Raw genomic sequence first — 16,217 nt, forward strand, 5'->3', positions numbered from 1 at the left:
GAAGGGCTGTAGATTATCTCAAACTACTGAACTAACTTCCTCACTAACAGACTAATCCTCTAACAGCGGGCTGTGTGTGAGAAGTACTAACTGGCTGTCTGTGTTCTCATAGTGTTTCGGAGATGTTGGAGCAATCAGAAGGGAAGCCGGTGGAGATCCTCCTGACCCTGTGGTTAGACCGACTAAACTAACCAGCCGACTAACTCACCAGCTAACAGACTGACCAGCGGACTGACTCACTGACTGAGGGACTAACTGCTTGGTTGTTTGTCCACAGTGTGTCGGAGCTGCTGGACCTGTACGAAGAAGATCCTGAGGAGATTCTCCTGAATCTCGGTTTTGGTCGAGAAGAACCCGACTTGTCCTCGAAGATTCCCTCCAGGTTCTTCAACAGCACGTCTTCAGCGCGAGGCATCGACATCAAGGTACTAAAGGCAGCATTGTGAGAACAGATGTGTTTTTTAAAGCTCATGTAACTGTGCTCACCACTTACCTTGGTCATTATTGCGGTCAGCTTCTTAGCATGCTAACCTTTTTCCTGACCATGAAGAACAGGTAGGAAGTTAACTGGTCGTGCTTGACCTTAAACCAAAGTACTGGAAACATTAATGTTTTGACTTTGGCTTTGATTGAAGTATCTCAACTACTATTTAAAGGTTTGGTTACCAGAGGATAAGCCAGTTGATTTACCAGCTAGTGGCAAAAGCAGATCTAATAGATGGATTGGCATTCATTGACACAAGACGATGAAGTTTAATAGCTATGATCCATATTGTATTAAATACAGGGGGTCGTCGACTTACGTTGGAGTTCCATTCCTATGGATCGGCGTAATTTGCAACTCCGACAAGAGTTGTATGTTGGATCAGTTAAGTTATGACACACTATCAGTTTAGAAAAAAAACGCTCTACTAATGCTACTGGAAGGAGATGATATGACACTTTAATGATGCATGTATTCCACATTCCTCCTTTCAAAAGGCTGAGATAAGGCAGCTAATGCAACCATTGTGACGGGCAAAATTGGGGCTGTGGAAATGGTTGTGGTTGAATCTGTTGTTGTGTGGAATAGACTAGCTGTGCTGCAACCACTTTAACCGCTGGTGCTTCTATTCTGTGACAGACAGGGAGGCTAGGAAAACTCCACAGTAGGTCAGGAATGCTGTGGCATCAATACAACATTCTGCTGGCAACGCCTTGTCAGTTCAGAGCACGCTGCATGTAATTAATGTTTACCCATTATAAACTAATGTGTCACAGTTATAAACTTAACCAAAGTTATAGCTGCAGTCATAATCAGGAGCAACAGTTTGTTCCAATGAGCCTCAGCAGCGTTCAGGTTGGAGCTGGTGAAGAAACTCTCTTAACTGCAGTAGTACCAGGGTTTCTGCAGGGCATTAAAAAGCATTAATAGTCATTAAGTTGATTTTGCGAAATTAAGGCCTTAAATGGCATTAAAAATCATTACATTTGATTCTCAGTGGCATTAAAAATTCTTTCTGCAGTTTTCAAGAAAATATTTGATAATAGTAATATATAATTATAGACTGTGATTCGTCAGATATGTGCATCTGCATAAACATGCCGAACCATTGCGATAATTGTTCAAGCCGGATGGGTACAATTGCCAAAAACTGCATGTTTTTAAAGTGGCCGGCAGGCTGGACTAGGTGGAGGAGAGCTGGGAAATGGGGAAACGCAAATTCCAGCAAAATGGCTAGAAAACGTGGATTTCAGAGAATGACTGCAGCCCGTTGGTGGTCAGGGGTGGTTTCTGGATTCAGAAATAGTGAAATGCAGGGACAGTTTTCATATAAAAGTCATCTTTAACAAAAAAACGGTGTAATTTGTTGAGTTCACAGTCATGGCATTAAAATTTTTACAGTATAGCATTAAAATGGCATTAAAAAGCATTAAATTTGACTGGTTGATATCTGCAGAAACCCTGAGTACAGACAGGAACTCGTGCTGTGGTGGCAGTCTACTATAATAAACAATATTCTATCATAATGCAGCTCCAAATCTATCTATGGATCAGATGGAATGCAAACATTTTTACAAAAGAAGTCTAGAAGAAATCCCCAAAGTGTTCCTTTTTTAGACATGGCATCTGTATCATTACTGATGGCGATATTTGTCATATATAGAAGATTGAACAGTACAACTAGAAATGTATAGTAAATAATTATGCACTAATAAACAAAAAGAAAACAAAAGTAATAGTAATTTCAAATAAAAATGTCCCAACCTGTCACTTAGATTTAGACCCAGAAATACTGAAGCAGGTTCATCATTTCAAACATCTCGGTTCATGGATGACACTCTGACACGGATTGATTGGAGACTCCCAGCTACAGAAAGCAAATAGAAAAAAATCACACGATATACAAATAAAATAAAATACTCAGAGGATATAAATATGTAAACAAAATCAGTGCGAAATGAGCAGTGAGATGCCAGACCCAGTTCTTTATTGCACATAGTGTGTCTGTTTGTGTGCAGGGGGAAATGGACTATTTAGCTCTGGGATAAAAACAGTTTTTCAGTCTGGAAGTTAGAGCAGAAAGAGTAGAATTACCACCACCATAAATACAGATAAATAAACAAAAATACGCATTAAATGAAAATAAACAAGAAAAATATAAAATGCACAATGAGTGTAATAGACACTCTAAGTAAAAATGTCCTATGTGAAATAAGAATGTCCCGGGTCAATCTATATTTGAGGGACTTTTGAAGTCCATGGGATATATCTTGCATACATTTTTATTAAAAGTAAAAAAAACTAATGTTTTTATGTTCATTATGATCATATCTTTACAAATTCCAAGGAAGTGTGTTAATTTCAAATAACATGACCTGCTCCTTTTGTTTCTTTTTTAGTCATTTTCAGTCAATTTTGTGGGCATTTTAGTTTTTTTGTGGTAATTTTGTGCATTTTTGTGGCCGTTTTCAGTCTTTGTGGTAATTTTAGGTGCTTTGTAGTCAATTTTGCCGTATTTTGTAGCTATTTTGTGTGTCTCATCATTTTGTATCTATATATGATAATTTTCTGTCTCACTGAGTCATTTTGTGTTTTTCTGTAGTCATTTTGTGCATTTTTGTTCATGTTCCGTCTTTTTGTGGTTGTTTTATGTGTCTTTGTGCTCCTTTTGTTTCTTTTTTGGCCATTTTCAGACTGTTTTGTGGGCATTTTTGGTCTTTTCGTGGTCATTTTGTGCATTTTTGTGGCCATTTTCAGTCTATTTGTGATAATTTTAGGTGTTTTTGTGGTCATTTTACAACTTTTTGTAGTTATTTTGTGTGTCTCTCATCATTTTGTATCTTTATATGATCATTTTGTGCCTCATTGAGTCATTTTGTGTTATTTTATAACACAAAACAACAAATTGTATCTGTGTCCCAGAAGTCACTTTCCACTAAGTTCCCCATTACAAAAACACCTCTCCAGGAAGTGTGTTAATTCCAGATCACATGACCTGCTCCACATGATGTCATTTCCTCCTGAAGAAAAGACTGGCCAGACTCCAAGGCTTTCTGACTTATTTAATATAAAGTCAACAGGTTTACTACAATATCTTTAGAAATAACTTTCCATTTTACTCAACTGTATATATAATATAAACTGTCAACTATGACACACAAAGTCCTGCAATTATATGTTGACCCTACAAATGATTTATATGTCGTGCAAGTGGAAGAAAAAGTGTGCAAAAGGCTATTTGAAATGACAGAAGTAGATAAATGTAAACAGGAACAGATGAGAGGGTTCAGAGCTCTCTGCCAGCCCAGGGTGATGTATTGAACAGAGTTATTGCTCGTGGCAGGAAAGATTTACTGTTTCTGTCCCTGTGGCAGCGGAGCAAGACTGCAGCATTTATGGAAAAATGACCTCATTAACCCTCCTGTTGTCCTCATTTACAGGCACCAAAAAATATTGCTTCCTTGTCTGAAAAAAATCCAAAAAATTCAGCAAAAGAATTCCCCAAATTTCTGAAAATTTGCAAAACCTTCTGGAAGAAAATTCCAATAATTCCGTAAAAGTTTCCCTTAAAAGTTATATTTAAAAAAAAAAAAAAAAAAATTTGGTAAGAAAATTCGAGCAAATATTTTCAAAAAATTAGTAAAAATCTTCCAAAAAAATCCTAAAAATATCTAAAGTGATTCCATATATATCAGTAAAATTTCTAATATTTTATTTAAGAACATTCATATAAAAATCAACCAAAATCCAGTGAAATTCGTTGGATTTTGGTTGATTTTTTTTGTGAACGTTCTTAAGAAACATTTATAACATTTCTTTTTTCCACCAAAAAATGTTCAAAGATTTCCCAAAAATGTTGAAAATGTGGGCATCAGAAGTTTCACTGTGAAATTTTTTTTTTTTTTTCCACATTTTCAAACTTTAAAACGGGTCAATTTTGAGGGTTAAGATGTTCAGATGCCATCACATCAACAGAAGAAAGATGGCTTTAAGCTGGCTGTATAAAATAATAATAAATAAAAGTAGTAAAGGTGTCCGTCTACCTGTGAAAACACCAGATTAACTCTGTTTGAATTCTTCTTTGAATCTGTTTTACAATGACATCCCCTCTTGTGTTTCACCTGCAGGTTTACCTGGGAGCTCAGCTGCAGCGCATGGAACTGGAGAACCCCAACTACGCCCTGACCAGTACGTACCTCCACCTGTCTGTTCTCCTGTTTGTGTCTACGTCCTGCAGGCGGAGGGTTAACCACGTTAGCGACGAGAAGCTCCGAGGTTCATGTCCTGAAACTGTAGACAGAGGAAGTGGAGCTCGGCCGCTGAGTGTGTGTCCCTTTCCCAGTATTTATGTGGGGTTTTGTGGGGTCCTCCGGCTTTTTTAGCTGTTCTGCCAACTGCCTGGACGACACTGCCAGCCAGGACAAAGATGTGTTTGTCCTGGAGACGCACACACACACTCACAGACCTGCTCCGCTAACATCCTGGCCCCTTTTTGTTATCAAGCTCGTGTTTGCATGAAGGTACCGGCTCGCTAATTCAGCGCACACACAGCTGATTCTCCTCTTCTTGACAGTTTAACAGTCCTGCTGCTGTAGAAAGGGGTTCTGCCAAAGATCTTCTGTGTATAAGAAGATGCATCACTCCATTGTTGAAGGTCTGCAAAAGCTTGATTTTGCACCTCAGCGACTGTTTGATCAGTTCCAAGCTTCACTAGTTGCATTTTTTTGTGTTGTTTCAACTATTTACATTTAAACACAGAATATCTCTAATTTATCTCTATACTCTTCAGGTCGGTAGCTTTTTTATACTGTCGAGTGTAGCAGGTTTCATTTTTTTGGTTCCAAGACCAAGTGAAACCCACCCTGTTATTTTCATTTGTCCTATTTCTGGTTTTGTCTCTTAGCCTTTATTTTCTGTTGCTGGCCATATTTAAAAATCTCTCTTCTGATTGGTTTACACAGCCAACCGTACATTTGGTAAAGTTGCAAACACACATTCACATTTTTGAGGAGGAAACATAAAAGCACCACCAGCTATGATATTAACTTATCAGCAGATAAAATGCAAACAAATATACAAATATAGAAGAAAATGAGCAAAAAACCCCATTTGTATCAATCCACTTCACATAAAATACATAATTTAGGTGACGGGTGAATAAACAGCCGACTGATCCCAGAGCTGTGCCGACGTCTAACTGCTCTAAAAGAAGTCAGCTCTGCACTCTGTGCCTCATCTTCTGAAACTAGTGAGATATTTGTCATCACAAGCAGATGTCAATTTACAAAGAAAAAATAAAACTACTCAGCACATTCCTACTCACAGTCGAGAAAGAGATTTAACCCTCTAAACCCCAAAACACACTGCTGGGTTGGAAGTTATCTTTAATAGAAAATAGAAAGAAACTACTCATCTGTGATTCTGTTGGAATTCTTAGCATCACATTTCATCATTGTTGCGTTTCTCATTCAAAAATTTACCAAAATTAAATTGTTTGCACAAACTGGATTCTGTACAAAACAAAGAATTCTGTGTTTCTCAGTGCAGCAGTGAAGCTGTTGGAGACTAACAGCTGCGTGAGAAAAATTCAGGAACTTTTCAGCTGAACTCTAGGCTGAGTTTACTCAGAGCAGATAAGAGACAAGTGTGAAAACACATTAAAGACCTAAGTAGTAAAAGATCTGTTGTATGTAGAGCCACCAGAGAAATGTAACTTCACTTTTTTTCAGCTATGATTTCGACATGAGAACTTAACCCTGTAAAACCCACTGTGCCAAAAATACACCAAAAAATGTTATAGGTATGTATATATACATATACCTTCTATATTTGGGTTTATATATATATATATATATATATATATATATATATATATATATATATATATATATATATATATATATATATATATATATATATATATGAAGATTTCTGCTCATTTTCTCCTATATTTGGATTTATATTATTATTGTTATCATTATTATTATTATATAATTTTAATTATTATTATTTTAGCTTTGTTTTGTCTTTTTGCTTTTTTTCTGTATTTACTTTTTTCCATATTTGGGTCTTACAGGGTTAATTATAATGCACAAAAGACACCTTTGACTTCTCTTTACTTCCAGCCAAGGCTGTGCTCTTTCCATAGGGGAGCAGGACTTTACATTGCAGTGAAAAATTTGTAAGAATTTGAGGATTAAAAGACAAAAGAAAGGCAAAAGATCACTATTCTGACTGCAGATTCATTGTTTAATTGAACAGCCACATCGAAGCCTGATTAAATAACGATGTGACTGAGAGCGACAGACACAACGAACGGATTCCTCATCAGTCTCTCCATCTGTTCAGGATTCAGGTTGTTCCGTTCAAAGGTCTCAGACACATTAACCTGGATGTTGGATTTCTAGAACAAACAGCGTGACGCAGAGCAGAGGTGTGGCTGCTCACACATACGTATTGTTTCCATCTGTTTATCTCAGTATCGCAACCTAATTTACTTATCTCCAGATAACAACTAAATGAGTCACAAGCTGTTTTGGAGGCACAAACAGAACTGAGTTAGCAGGAGAGCAGGGGGACAACATTTAGTGGAAGTCTGGTGGACAGAAAAACAACTCATGATGACAGAATACTAGTGAGTGAATGCATGTGGAACAGGACTGTGTTTGTTGTGCAAATGCTCTTCACAGTTTGCTGTTTATTTATTAGGATCCCATAGAGTTCAGCTCCTCTTGCACATATAAACGCATACATTCACCAGTAGCAGCACCAGAAATACACAAACAAAATTAAAGGTGCAAGCAGCTTTGGTCGGATCCTCGCATCTTTGCAGCTCGGTTATCCAATACATGTCCACCAGGTGGCGCTGCAACTTCCTGTTGGGTTTTGGGTGTTGGTGCAAGAGGCTTTTTGTGCGTCCTGATGAGTTACATATGTGTACCGAATTTTGTAGCTGTAGGTGAAACACTCTTCGGGGGCTGGATTTTCATAGTATTCCAGGGGGCGCTATTGAGCCTTTTCAGGAGTCCAGTCTACTGTATGCAAATGAGCTGCAGCCCTCTCCAGGTAAACACACCTGATTGCAGCTGGAAATGCGCTGCATGTGGGATACTGGTTTGGTTGTGGTGCGTTTCCAGCTGTGATCAGGTGTGTTTACCTGGAGAGGGCTGCAGCTCATTTGCATAAAGTAGACTGACTTCTACTTTATGCAAATTGGATGCTGCGTGCGGAGATTCCACGCATTGTGAAACTGTCCTCAAACTTCTAAACTAGGCATCGGTGACCTAAAACAAGGACAGATTCAGCTGCTGCACAGATTATTTCTCACCTCAAATGCTTTCAGAAATACTTTTCGCTGACATGTTTTTTGAAATAAAAGGGGGGGGGGGGGGGTTGGGGGGGGCGCACTCTGAACTACGGGAGCCCAGCGGGAAGGCGTTGGTGGCGGATGTTGATGAGAAAATTGATTTTCATTAAAACATATCGACATTAAGTACAAAGTCGAATTAATCGATAAAATCGATTTATCGCCTAGCCCTACACTCCTGTTGTAGGTGATCAGAAAATAACGGTCAAACATTAACTTCCTGTCTCTGGAAAGGACGTCTTGTTTTTGTCCCTTTTGTCCCATTTTTGTACATTGTTTATAGCAGCTGTCTGGCCTTGAGTCTCCACTAATACGTCCTTATTGTACATCTAGTGTTGAATATTGAATTTGTCTCCCATTAATAGATAAATCCAATAGTGTGCTTCCTGTTTTGCTGCAGCCTCCAGTCGCCTTAATCAAACGCTTCTTGCTTTTTTGGTCTGGAACAACGCTGCAATGTGTTTGGAGACAGATTAGTTATTGTCTAAGCTGTTTTTTTGTTGGGTTGCGTTCAGTTTACAGACCATAAACTGCAGCGGTGCGCTCACACGTCGTCTTTATTCTGCGATCGCTCTGATCTGTGTTTATTTATTACTCGCATCGGAAACATGATCTTTCTTGGCTGGATGCAGGGAAATTTAGTTATGTAAGCATCCTGCGCCTAAATTTGTGACATAAATAAACACACAAAGAGCATTCAAATTATGTTTGACTAATTTCACCAAATTTAGACCTCCCAGCGTGTTTGATGATGCAAATGAAGCAGGAACAGGTTGCACAGCCTTTTTAATGCTTGTTGTGTGTGACAGGAGCGTTTATGGGCATTATTAGTGTTATTAGAGTGTGGATCTACTGCTTGTTATGAGTAATGACAAACAGGTAGAAGGAGGCTGACCATAAATGTACACGGACTGAGATACAAGCTCAACACATCGGCATTTATGCTGATCAAGAAAAGTTTATCGATGACCTATTGTAAGACTGGTTCTGAGCTGCTGATTGCCATAATAAAAGATAAATCTGTTAAAAAATAAGGAAATAAATGTGTAATTACAAAGAGGAATGAATAAAAGAATAAATAAAAAAATAAATCTGTGAAAAAAACAGAAATAAATGTGTAAATATAAAGAGGAATAAATAAAAGAATAAATAAAAAATAAATCTGTTAAAAAATAAGGAAATAAATGTGTAAATATGAAGAGAAATAAATAAAAGAATAAATAAAAAAATAAATCTGAAAAAATAAGGAAATAAATGTGTAAACATTAAGAGAAATAAATAAAAGAAGAAATAAAAAATAAATGTTAAAAAATAAGGAAATAAATGTGTAAATATAAAGAAGAATAAATAAAAGATAAATCTGTTTAAAAAAAGGAAATAAATATGTAAACATAAAGAGAAATAAAAGAATAAATTAAAAATAAATCTGTGAAAAATAAGGAAATAAATGGGTAAATATAAAGAGGAATAAATAAAAATACATCTGTTAAAAAATAAGGAAATAAATGTGTAAATGTAAAGAGGAATAAATGAAATAATAAATAAATCTGTTAAATAAGGAAATAAATGTAAGTGTAAATATAAAGAGAAATAGATAAAAGAATAAATAAAAAATAAATCTGTTGAGAAATAAGGAAACAAGTGTGTACATTTAAAGAGGCATAAATGAAAGAATAAATAAAAATAAATCTCTAAAAAATAATTCAATGAATGTGTAAATATAAAGAGGAATAAATAAAAAACAAATAAAAGTAAATCTGTAAAAAATAAGGAAATGAATGTGTAAATATAAAGAGAAATAAATAAAAGAATAAATAAAAAATAAATCTTTGAAAAAATAAGGAAATAAATGTGTAAATATAAAGAGAAATGAATAAATTAAAAAGTAAAGAGTGAATAAAAATAAATCAGTTAAAAAAGAAGGAAATAAATATGAATATATAAAGAGGAATACAAAATAAATGAATTAAAAAAATAACGACACTGGTGGGTATAGGGATTGAGAGGGATAAAGTCAGTACCAATATTGCATTGTTGATTTTCAGTCTTTGCACATATCTGACACTGAGAACATGTGAGAGGAGAGCAGTAGTTGGAACCTGAAGGGTAATATTCAGTCCCAGCATTCGCCCTGGATGGATTTAGTTTAGTAGAAGTTTGCGGTGATGGATCCTGTACTTTAGGCGGATTTCTCCTTTAACAGCGTCTGGGTCCGTCTGCAGTTCCTGAAAGCTTTTTTCTCTTCCAGAACATTCTCATCCTCTTCCATCGGTTCCCTGGATCCCAGACACACATGTGCGTGTTGTTGTTTGTTATGTAAGGCCTTGTTCTCACCATGAGGAGAAATCTCCCGGGATAAAGAGAGAAAAAAGGGGGAGTCTGTGTTGCTCTCACTGATTCCTCACTTCCTGTTTTAGGGTCCTCAGAACGAGCATTAATGCAGCGTCAGCAGGCAGCAGGAAACAGTATTACTATCATCACACTCAGACGGCTGCTAGAAGAGGCTCTGGAATCGTTTAGAGAATGACGGACCCTTGAGTTTAAGCATTCATATTTTCTTCTTTATTTGTAGCTTCTTTCACATCATTTGAAGCTTGTTTAATGTGCATTCATTTCACCACTTTGAGAGTGAAGAATAAGTGGAAAACTTGGCATGTTATTGATGTGTGAAGCTGAGCTGCCTACTGCTAGCAGACTGAGAAACATCATCTGTTTTGATTTGTTTTTGTTTCCCCCTGATGGATCGAGGCCCCAACATTCACGCTCCTTTTAGCTCAAGTTTGGTCTCTATCTACTTCTAATCCTCTTTTTAGCTAACACAGCGGTCTCAAACTCAATTTACCTGGCGGCCGCTGGAGGTAGAGTCTGAGTGAGGCTGGGACACACCAAGTATTCCACAAAAATAGGGTTTCATGTATTCCAAAAAATAGTACAACCGATGCAATCTTCTCAGTCTACCATTAACAGTTTCTCAACATGAGTGTTTATTCAGAACATGAATGGTTCTTCAGAACATGAACGGTTCTTCAGAACAGAGGCTTCTCTTGCCTTCTTCTGTTTCTTCTCTCTGTGTAAACACCTGAGAACGTGGTAATGCTGCTCTCCACTGCACCCATCAGCGATATTCCTAAACTCGCTGCCGCAGCAGTTCCAGCGCTTTCCGTCTGGAGCGAGCGTTTCAGTCCGTGATTAAATAAGACTGAGAATCACCAGATTGTCCCAGCTGTGATGTAACTGAAAATTTATGAGCCCAGAGTCTTTTTTAAGAAGCGAGAGGTCAGAGGTGGGAGAAAACGACAGAACAGGACTGTGCAGTATTTCAGGTGATGACTTTAGAGGTGTTTACAGATGGACAGCAGAAGACCGAGTTTCATAACAGACTGACAAGTATTTAGACAGCGAGCGATGGAGGGGAGGAGGGGAAGTATGCAAGTCATCATCCTGTTAGCAATGAGACTGACAGCTCAACTTACACAACCGCAGGAGGAGGAAGCTCCAACGTCCACGTTTAGGCCCAACGTTAGGCTTTTTTTCAGTTTATTACTGCAGAAACAAAAGCGTAAAAGACTGTAGATGGTAGCTCGTCAACTAGAATCCATGAACCCAACCTGTGTTGTTGCAGGTTAGTGGTGTTGTAATGGTCCACAGAATGTTTCTTACCACACTTTGGGACCTGGCCAGTCATTGTTTAAACACCACAGTCTATTTAAATATAACTGCTGACCTTTTGCATCCCTCTATGGCGACAGTGTCAAACTCATCTTAGTTCAGGTTAGTTCCACATTCAGCCCAGTTTGATCTCCAGTGACCAGGAAAATCACAGCATAATAACCTATAAATAACCACAACTCCTAATGTTTCCTTTGTTTTAGTGTCAAAAAGTATATTGCTTCAGTTTATCATTTACACATTACAACTTCCAGATCACAGAGTGTCTACAAAAAGGCACAAAATATTTACTCACAGGTATCTGGAACTGAACGATAGAGTATTTTACTTTATGATCAAAATGACAAAAGTCAGACATAAAAGACAAAACAACACAAAACATTACAAAAATAAGACACAAAATGACAAAAATGAGACACAAAATGACAACAAATGAGACAAATGACACGAAACAAAACAAAAAAGAGACAAAAAAATTGATTAGAAAGTTACAAAATGACAAAAAATGGACATAAGTAAAAAAATTACAAAAATGACAAAAAAAATGGACAACACAAGCGAGACAACAAAAGACACAAAAGGACAAAAACGAGAAACAAAATGACAAAAACGTGACACAGACGACAAAAGTCAGACAACAAAAACAAAACAGACAAAAAAACAACAACACACAAAAACTTCTCTGGAATTTTTACTCTTTGAGGGCCAGATTGGACCCTCTGGAGGGCCGGTTTTGGCCCGCGGGCCGCATGTTTGTCACCCCTGGTCTGTGGCTACCATTTAGCATCGAATGGCTGCCTCCACCACGTCCTAAAGCACAAGTCACCTAGAGCTGGGTGAACTTCTTCCTCTCCAGTCAGCACATCTGAATCCAGTCCTCTGGGATGTGGAGCTGACAGATGTGAAGAAATAATGTGAGCAGAATCCTGAAGCAGCATTTCCAGCACGTTGTGGAATCCGTGACATTAAGAAGTGAGGCTGTGTGAGAGCGAAAGGAGGCCTGACAGACTATATCCTAATAAAGTGCTCGCTGAGTGCAGACTTAAGCCCCCCCTCTGCTTGCTTTGTGAACATGTCATGAGCAAAACAAGCAGTCAGCGGCGTGACGGAGTGTTTCCAACTACAAACTGCAGAGCACCAATGAGCATTTTAAAGACACAGATTCACACTTCAGGGATTTATATGTAACAAACCCGAAGAATCGATACTGTCAGTTTCTGCTTGAGAGTCAGCGTCTGGTTCCGTCATTATGACTGAATCTCACCAATTGTGCAACTTGTTAGAGTAGTTTTATAGTGTTTGAGCAGATTTGTGGGTGAACTTGAGCTCCATTGAGCAGCAGACACGAGTTCTGACTGCATAGATCTGCACATCTTAGAGAAAACAATGCTGTAGAGTTACATTTAAGCCATTTTAAGGTAGGAAGGTGTTATTTTCAGATTTAAAAAGTTCAGAGTTTATAAATTTGATACACTGAAGTGAGTTTTTAGGGGATATATAAATGACCGATGAAGGGAGTACGTTTCCAGTTTGAGGCGGTGCATGTTGACCTAAAGTCTCTCAGATCAGAAAACCAGCATATGAGAGCTTGACTTAAGATAACAGGAGGTTGAGCTTTTGTTGTCTTTGCCCCTGAGCTATGGAGTCGTTTACCTCTGAATGTGTCCATGTCAAACTTCTCAAAACCTGCTTCTTTTCCCTAGGTTTCTTAATGTGTTAAATTCATTAGTTTGTTTACTTTGCGGTATTTCTGCGTGTTTCTGTTGCTCATTTTAACGGTTCTCTGTGACTGCTGTTTTGTTCTTGTCTCTCTCAGGTCGTTTCCGTCAGATCGAGGTCCTGACGACGGTCGCTAACGAGTTCTTCCAGCTCTACAGTCAGGTTTCCGGACAGCCGGTCCAACGCATCAGCTCCAAAGACCTCGGTAAGCATGGCAACTGCACTAATCCACTGTTTTTTTGTAGTCATCAAACTAGAAAAAGAATCATTGCTTTGACCCTTGAAGCAGTAAATAACTGAAGAGCTGGATAATCTGTGATTATGAAGTCATACTTTTAGTCGTGAAATGAAAGGTCCACATGAATTCCAATCATATTTAGTTAACTTTAACCTTTTCAGATCATGAATACACTACCTGAATAAACTACTTGAATTTCCATTGGGATTAGTAAAGTACTTACCTACCTACCTACCTACCTACCTACCTACATACCTACCTACCTACATACTAACCAACCCATCAACCCACCATTCAAACCACCAACCCACCAACAAACCAACCAACCAACCCACCATTCAAACCACCAACCACTCCACCCTACTCTGTTCTCCCTTTATATGCTGCCGCTTGGGTTTGTCATAGCAAAGCATAATCTCTTTCCACTGTTACATGGACGACATTTAGATTTACCTACCAGAGCAACCAACAGAAAATGAATCGCTGTGTAGGGTTACTAGCTGTGTTAGGGACATTAAGGAGTGGCTCTCATCTAACTTTTTACTTCTAAATGAGGACAATACTGAATGCATTGTGTTTGGGGGTACTGATATATCAGGTTTCAGTTCAATGACTTTGAGACCTGCCGTCAAAAATCTTGGGGTGGTGTTTGACAGAGACTTGAAATTTAACAAACAAATTGACCCAGTAGTCAGAGCAAGTTTCTTTCAGTTGCACCTTTTGGCCAAAGTCGAGCCTTTTTTAAACCACACCGACCTTGAAAAAGCCATTCATGCTTTTATCAGCTCCAGACTGGACTACTGCAAGGCACTTTATATTGCCATCTCCTAGTCGTCTATCAACCGCCTGCAACTCATCTTTTAACAAACACCCCCAGACGTGAGCACATCACCCCAGTCCTTTACTCTCTCCACTGGCTTCCAGTCCAGAATTCTTCTTAAACTTTTAATGTTTGATTTTAAAGCTATTAACGGTCTTGCTTCCCTTTATTTATCAGAGCTTTTAACTTTACGGGACCAAAAAAGAGCTCTGAGCTCTGCTTGAAGTCCTGAGGTCAGAATATAAACCCTGGGGTGGCCAGATGTTCTCTGTAGAACCCAGACTGTGGAACAAGATCCACCATCACTGCCCTGGGTCTTTATAAATCAAAGCTCCAAACCTTTCTGTTTAAAATGGCTTGCAATACCTAGTGGCATGGTGACATTTTATTTTGGTTTTATGTACTAGCTTTAGGTGTATGTTTTACTGCTGTCTCTGTTTTAAGTTACTGTGTTGTTTTTAAGTTACTCTCTTGTTTTACCATAAAGCACTTTGGTAACCTTTTGGTCTTTTGTAAATGAAATAAACTGGAAATAAACTCTGATTGATTGATTGAAATGAGTGAAGGTGCATTTTAAACTGATCTCTTCGTCTTGTATCTTTCTCAGGAGGAGACGGAGGAGAAGGAGGCGGAGCAGGAAGCGTCGGTGAACAGTCGCCTCCTCAGAAGAAGAGCAGGTCGGCCGTGAACGTCGCCAAGCAGCTCCTGAAGAAGAGCATCAGCAAACACAACCTGCTGGCGGCTTCGCCCGAGTCGCCTGAAGGTCAGACGAGCAACCAGCAGCCGAACGGACACACAACCGCCTCCGATCACACACACACCAACGGACACGCATACGCCGGCACGGATCAGGACGACTGCAGGACCACCTCCGGCCACCAGGTGGAGACGGTCAGCCAGAAGCACACACGCAAGAAAGACAACTGTTCCCTGGCGACGGTTACCGAGGAAACCAACGGAGATGGAGAGTCAGATCGGCTGACAGACAACAGGTAGCAGCAGCTAGTGGTAGTTAGTTAACACTGAAACCAGGACTTTTTTCTGAACCCGAACAGTTTCTGGGCGTTTTTTGATTCCGTCACATTTTTACATTTTCATTTTTCACTGCAGTTTAAAGCACTTTATCTCTATGGAAACAGCACAACCACAACTAGGGGCTTCGGTTTATTCAGTATACCAGTTAGATGATCATAAGTCATAAAAAAGAAAATAAATTTAAGTTAAATTTCTTTTTTTTTTTCAAGAATTAGGAAACTGGAACCAGCATGTACAATATTTTTCCAAGTGCCCTCAGGTAATAATAATAACATAATAATAACTTTATTTGTGTAGCACCCTGAAGAATAGTGTTCCCAAAGTGCTCTGACAGTTAAAACATGCAAAGGCAGAGAGAATCAGCGCAGTCAATTAAAAATAAACAGTAAAAATGACAATAAATAAAATGAATAATTAGCTAGATTAGCATGCAACTCAATGTAGGGAACTAGGCAGTTTGAAAATTAAAGAACAAGATTAGGGGTTAAAATTAAAAGTAAAAAAAAATTGAGAATTAAAGAATTAGAGAGACGACATCACATCAAAGAACCAGGCAGCTAAAAGTAAAATAAAACAAGAGAGAACATCTGAAATATACAGAATAAAGCACTAAAACTAATTAAAGCTAGAAGTAAACCTCACATAAAAGCAAGTCTGTAAAAGTGGGTTTTAAGAAGTGATTTTGCAACACAGGTGTCACCAGTACTGCAAAAACTGGTACTATAAATAATTTACTACTTTCATTTTGAAATTGTTTCCATACTTGTCGCTACTCTGCTCAATATAAACACTGCTGGTTTAATTTTAAATAATAATAATTGTATTTTATTTCAACACGTTATTTTTTTTGCACATTTGTGAAGTAATTTTTGAATTAACGGGATAA

General features: G+C 38.1%; 1 protein-coding gene across 5 annotated transcripts in view; it reads left to right on the top strand.

Annotated features, from left to right (window-relative positions):
* The window catches only part of itprid2 (ITPR interacting domain containing 2), a 59,692-nt gene that overhangs the window by 25,888 nt on the left and 17,587 nt on the right, over window positions 1–16,217 (top strand). For all 5 annotated transcript variants that reach the window (XM_055015115.1, XM_055015117.1, XM_055015118.1 and 2 more), the window contains 4 exons: window positions 278–425; window positions 4,612–4,672; window positions 13,336–13,443; window positions 14,904–15,288. In XM_055015115.1, coding sequence (XP_054871090.1) covers window positions 278–425; window positions 4,612–4,672; window positions 13,336–13,443; window positions 14,904–15,288 — 702 coding nt within the window. The remainder of the gene's footprint in view (window positions 1–277; window positions 426–4,611; window positions 4,673–13,335; window positions 13,444–14,903; window positions 15,289–16,217) is intronic.

The sequence above is a fragment of the Amphiprion ocellaris genome, chromosome 11 (genome assembly GCF_022539595.1).
Source record: "Amphiprion ocellaris isolate individual 3 ecotype Okinawa chromosome 11, ASM2253959v1, whole genome shotgun sequence".
Classification (NCBI taxonomy): Eukaryota; Metazoa; Chordata; class Actinopteri; family Pomacentridae; genus Amphiprion; species Amphiprion ocellaris.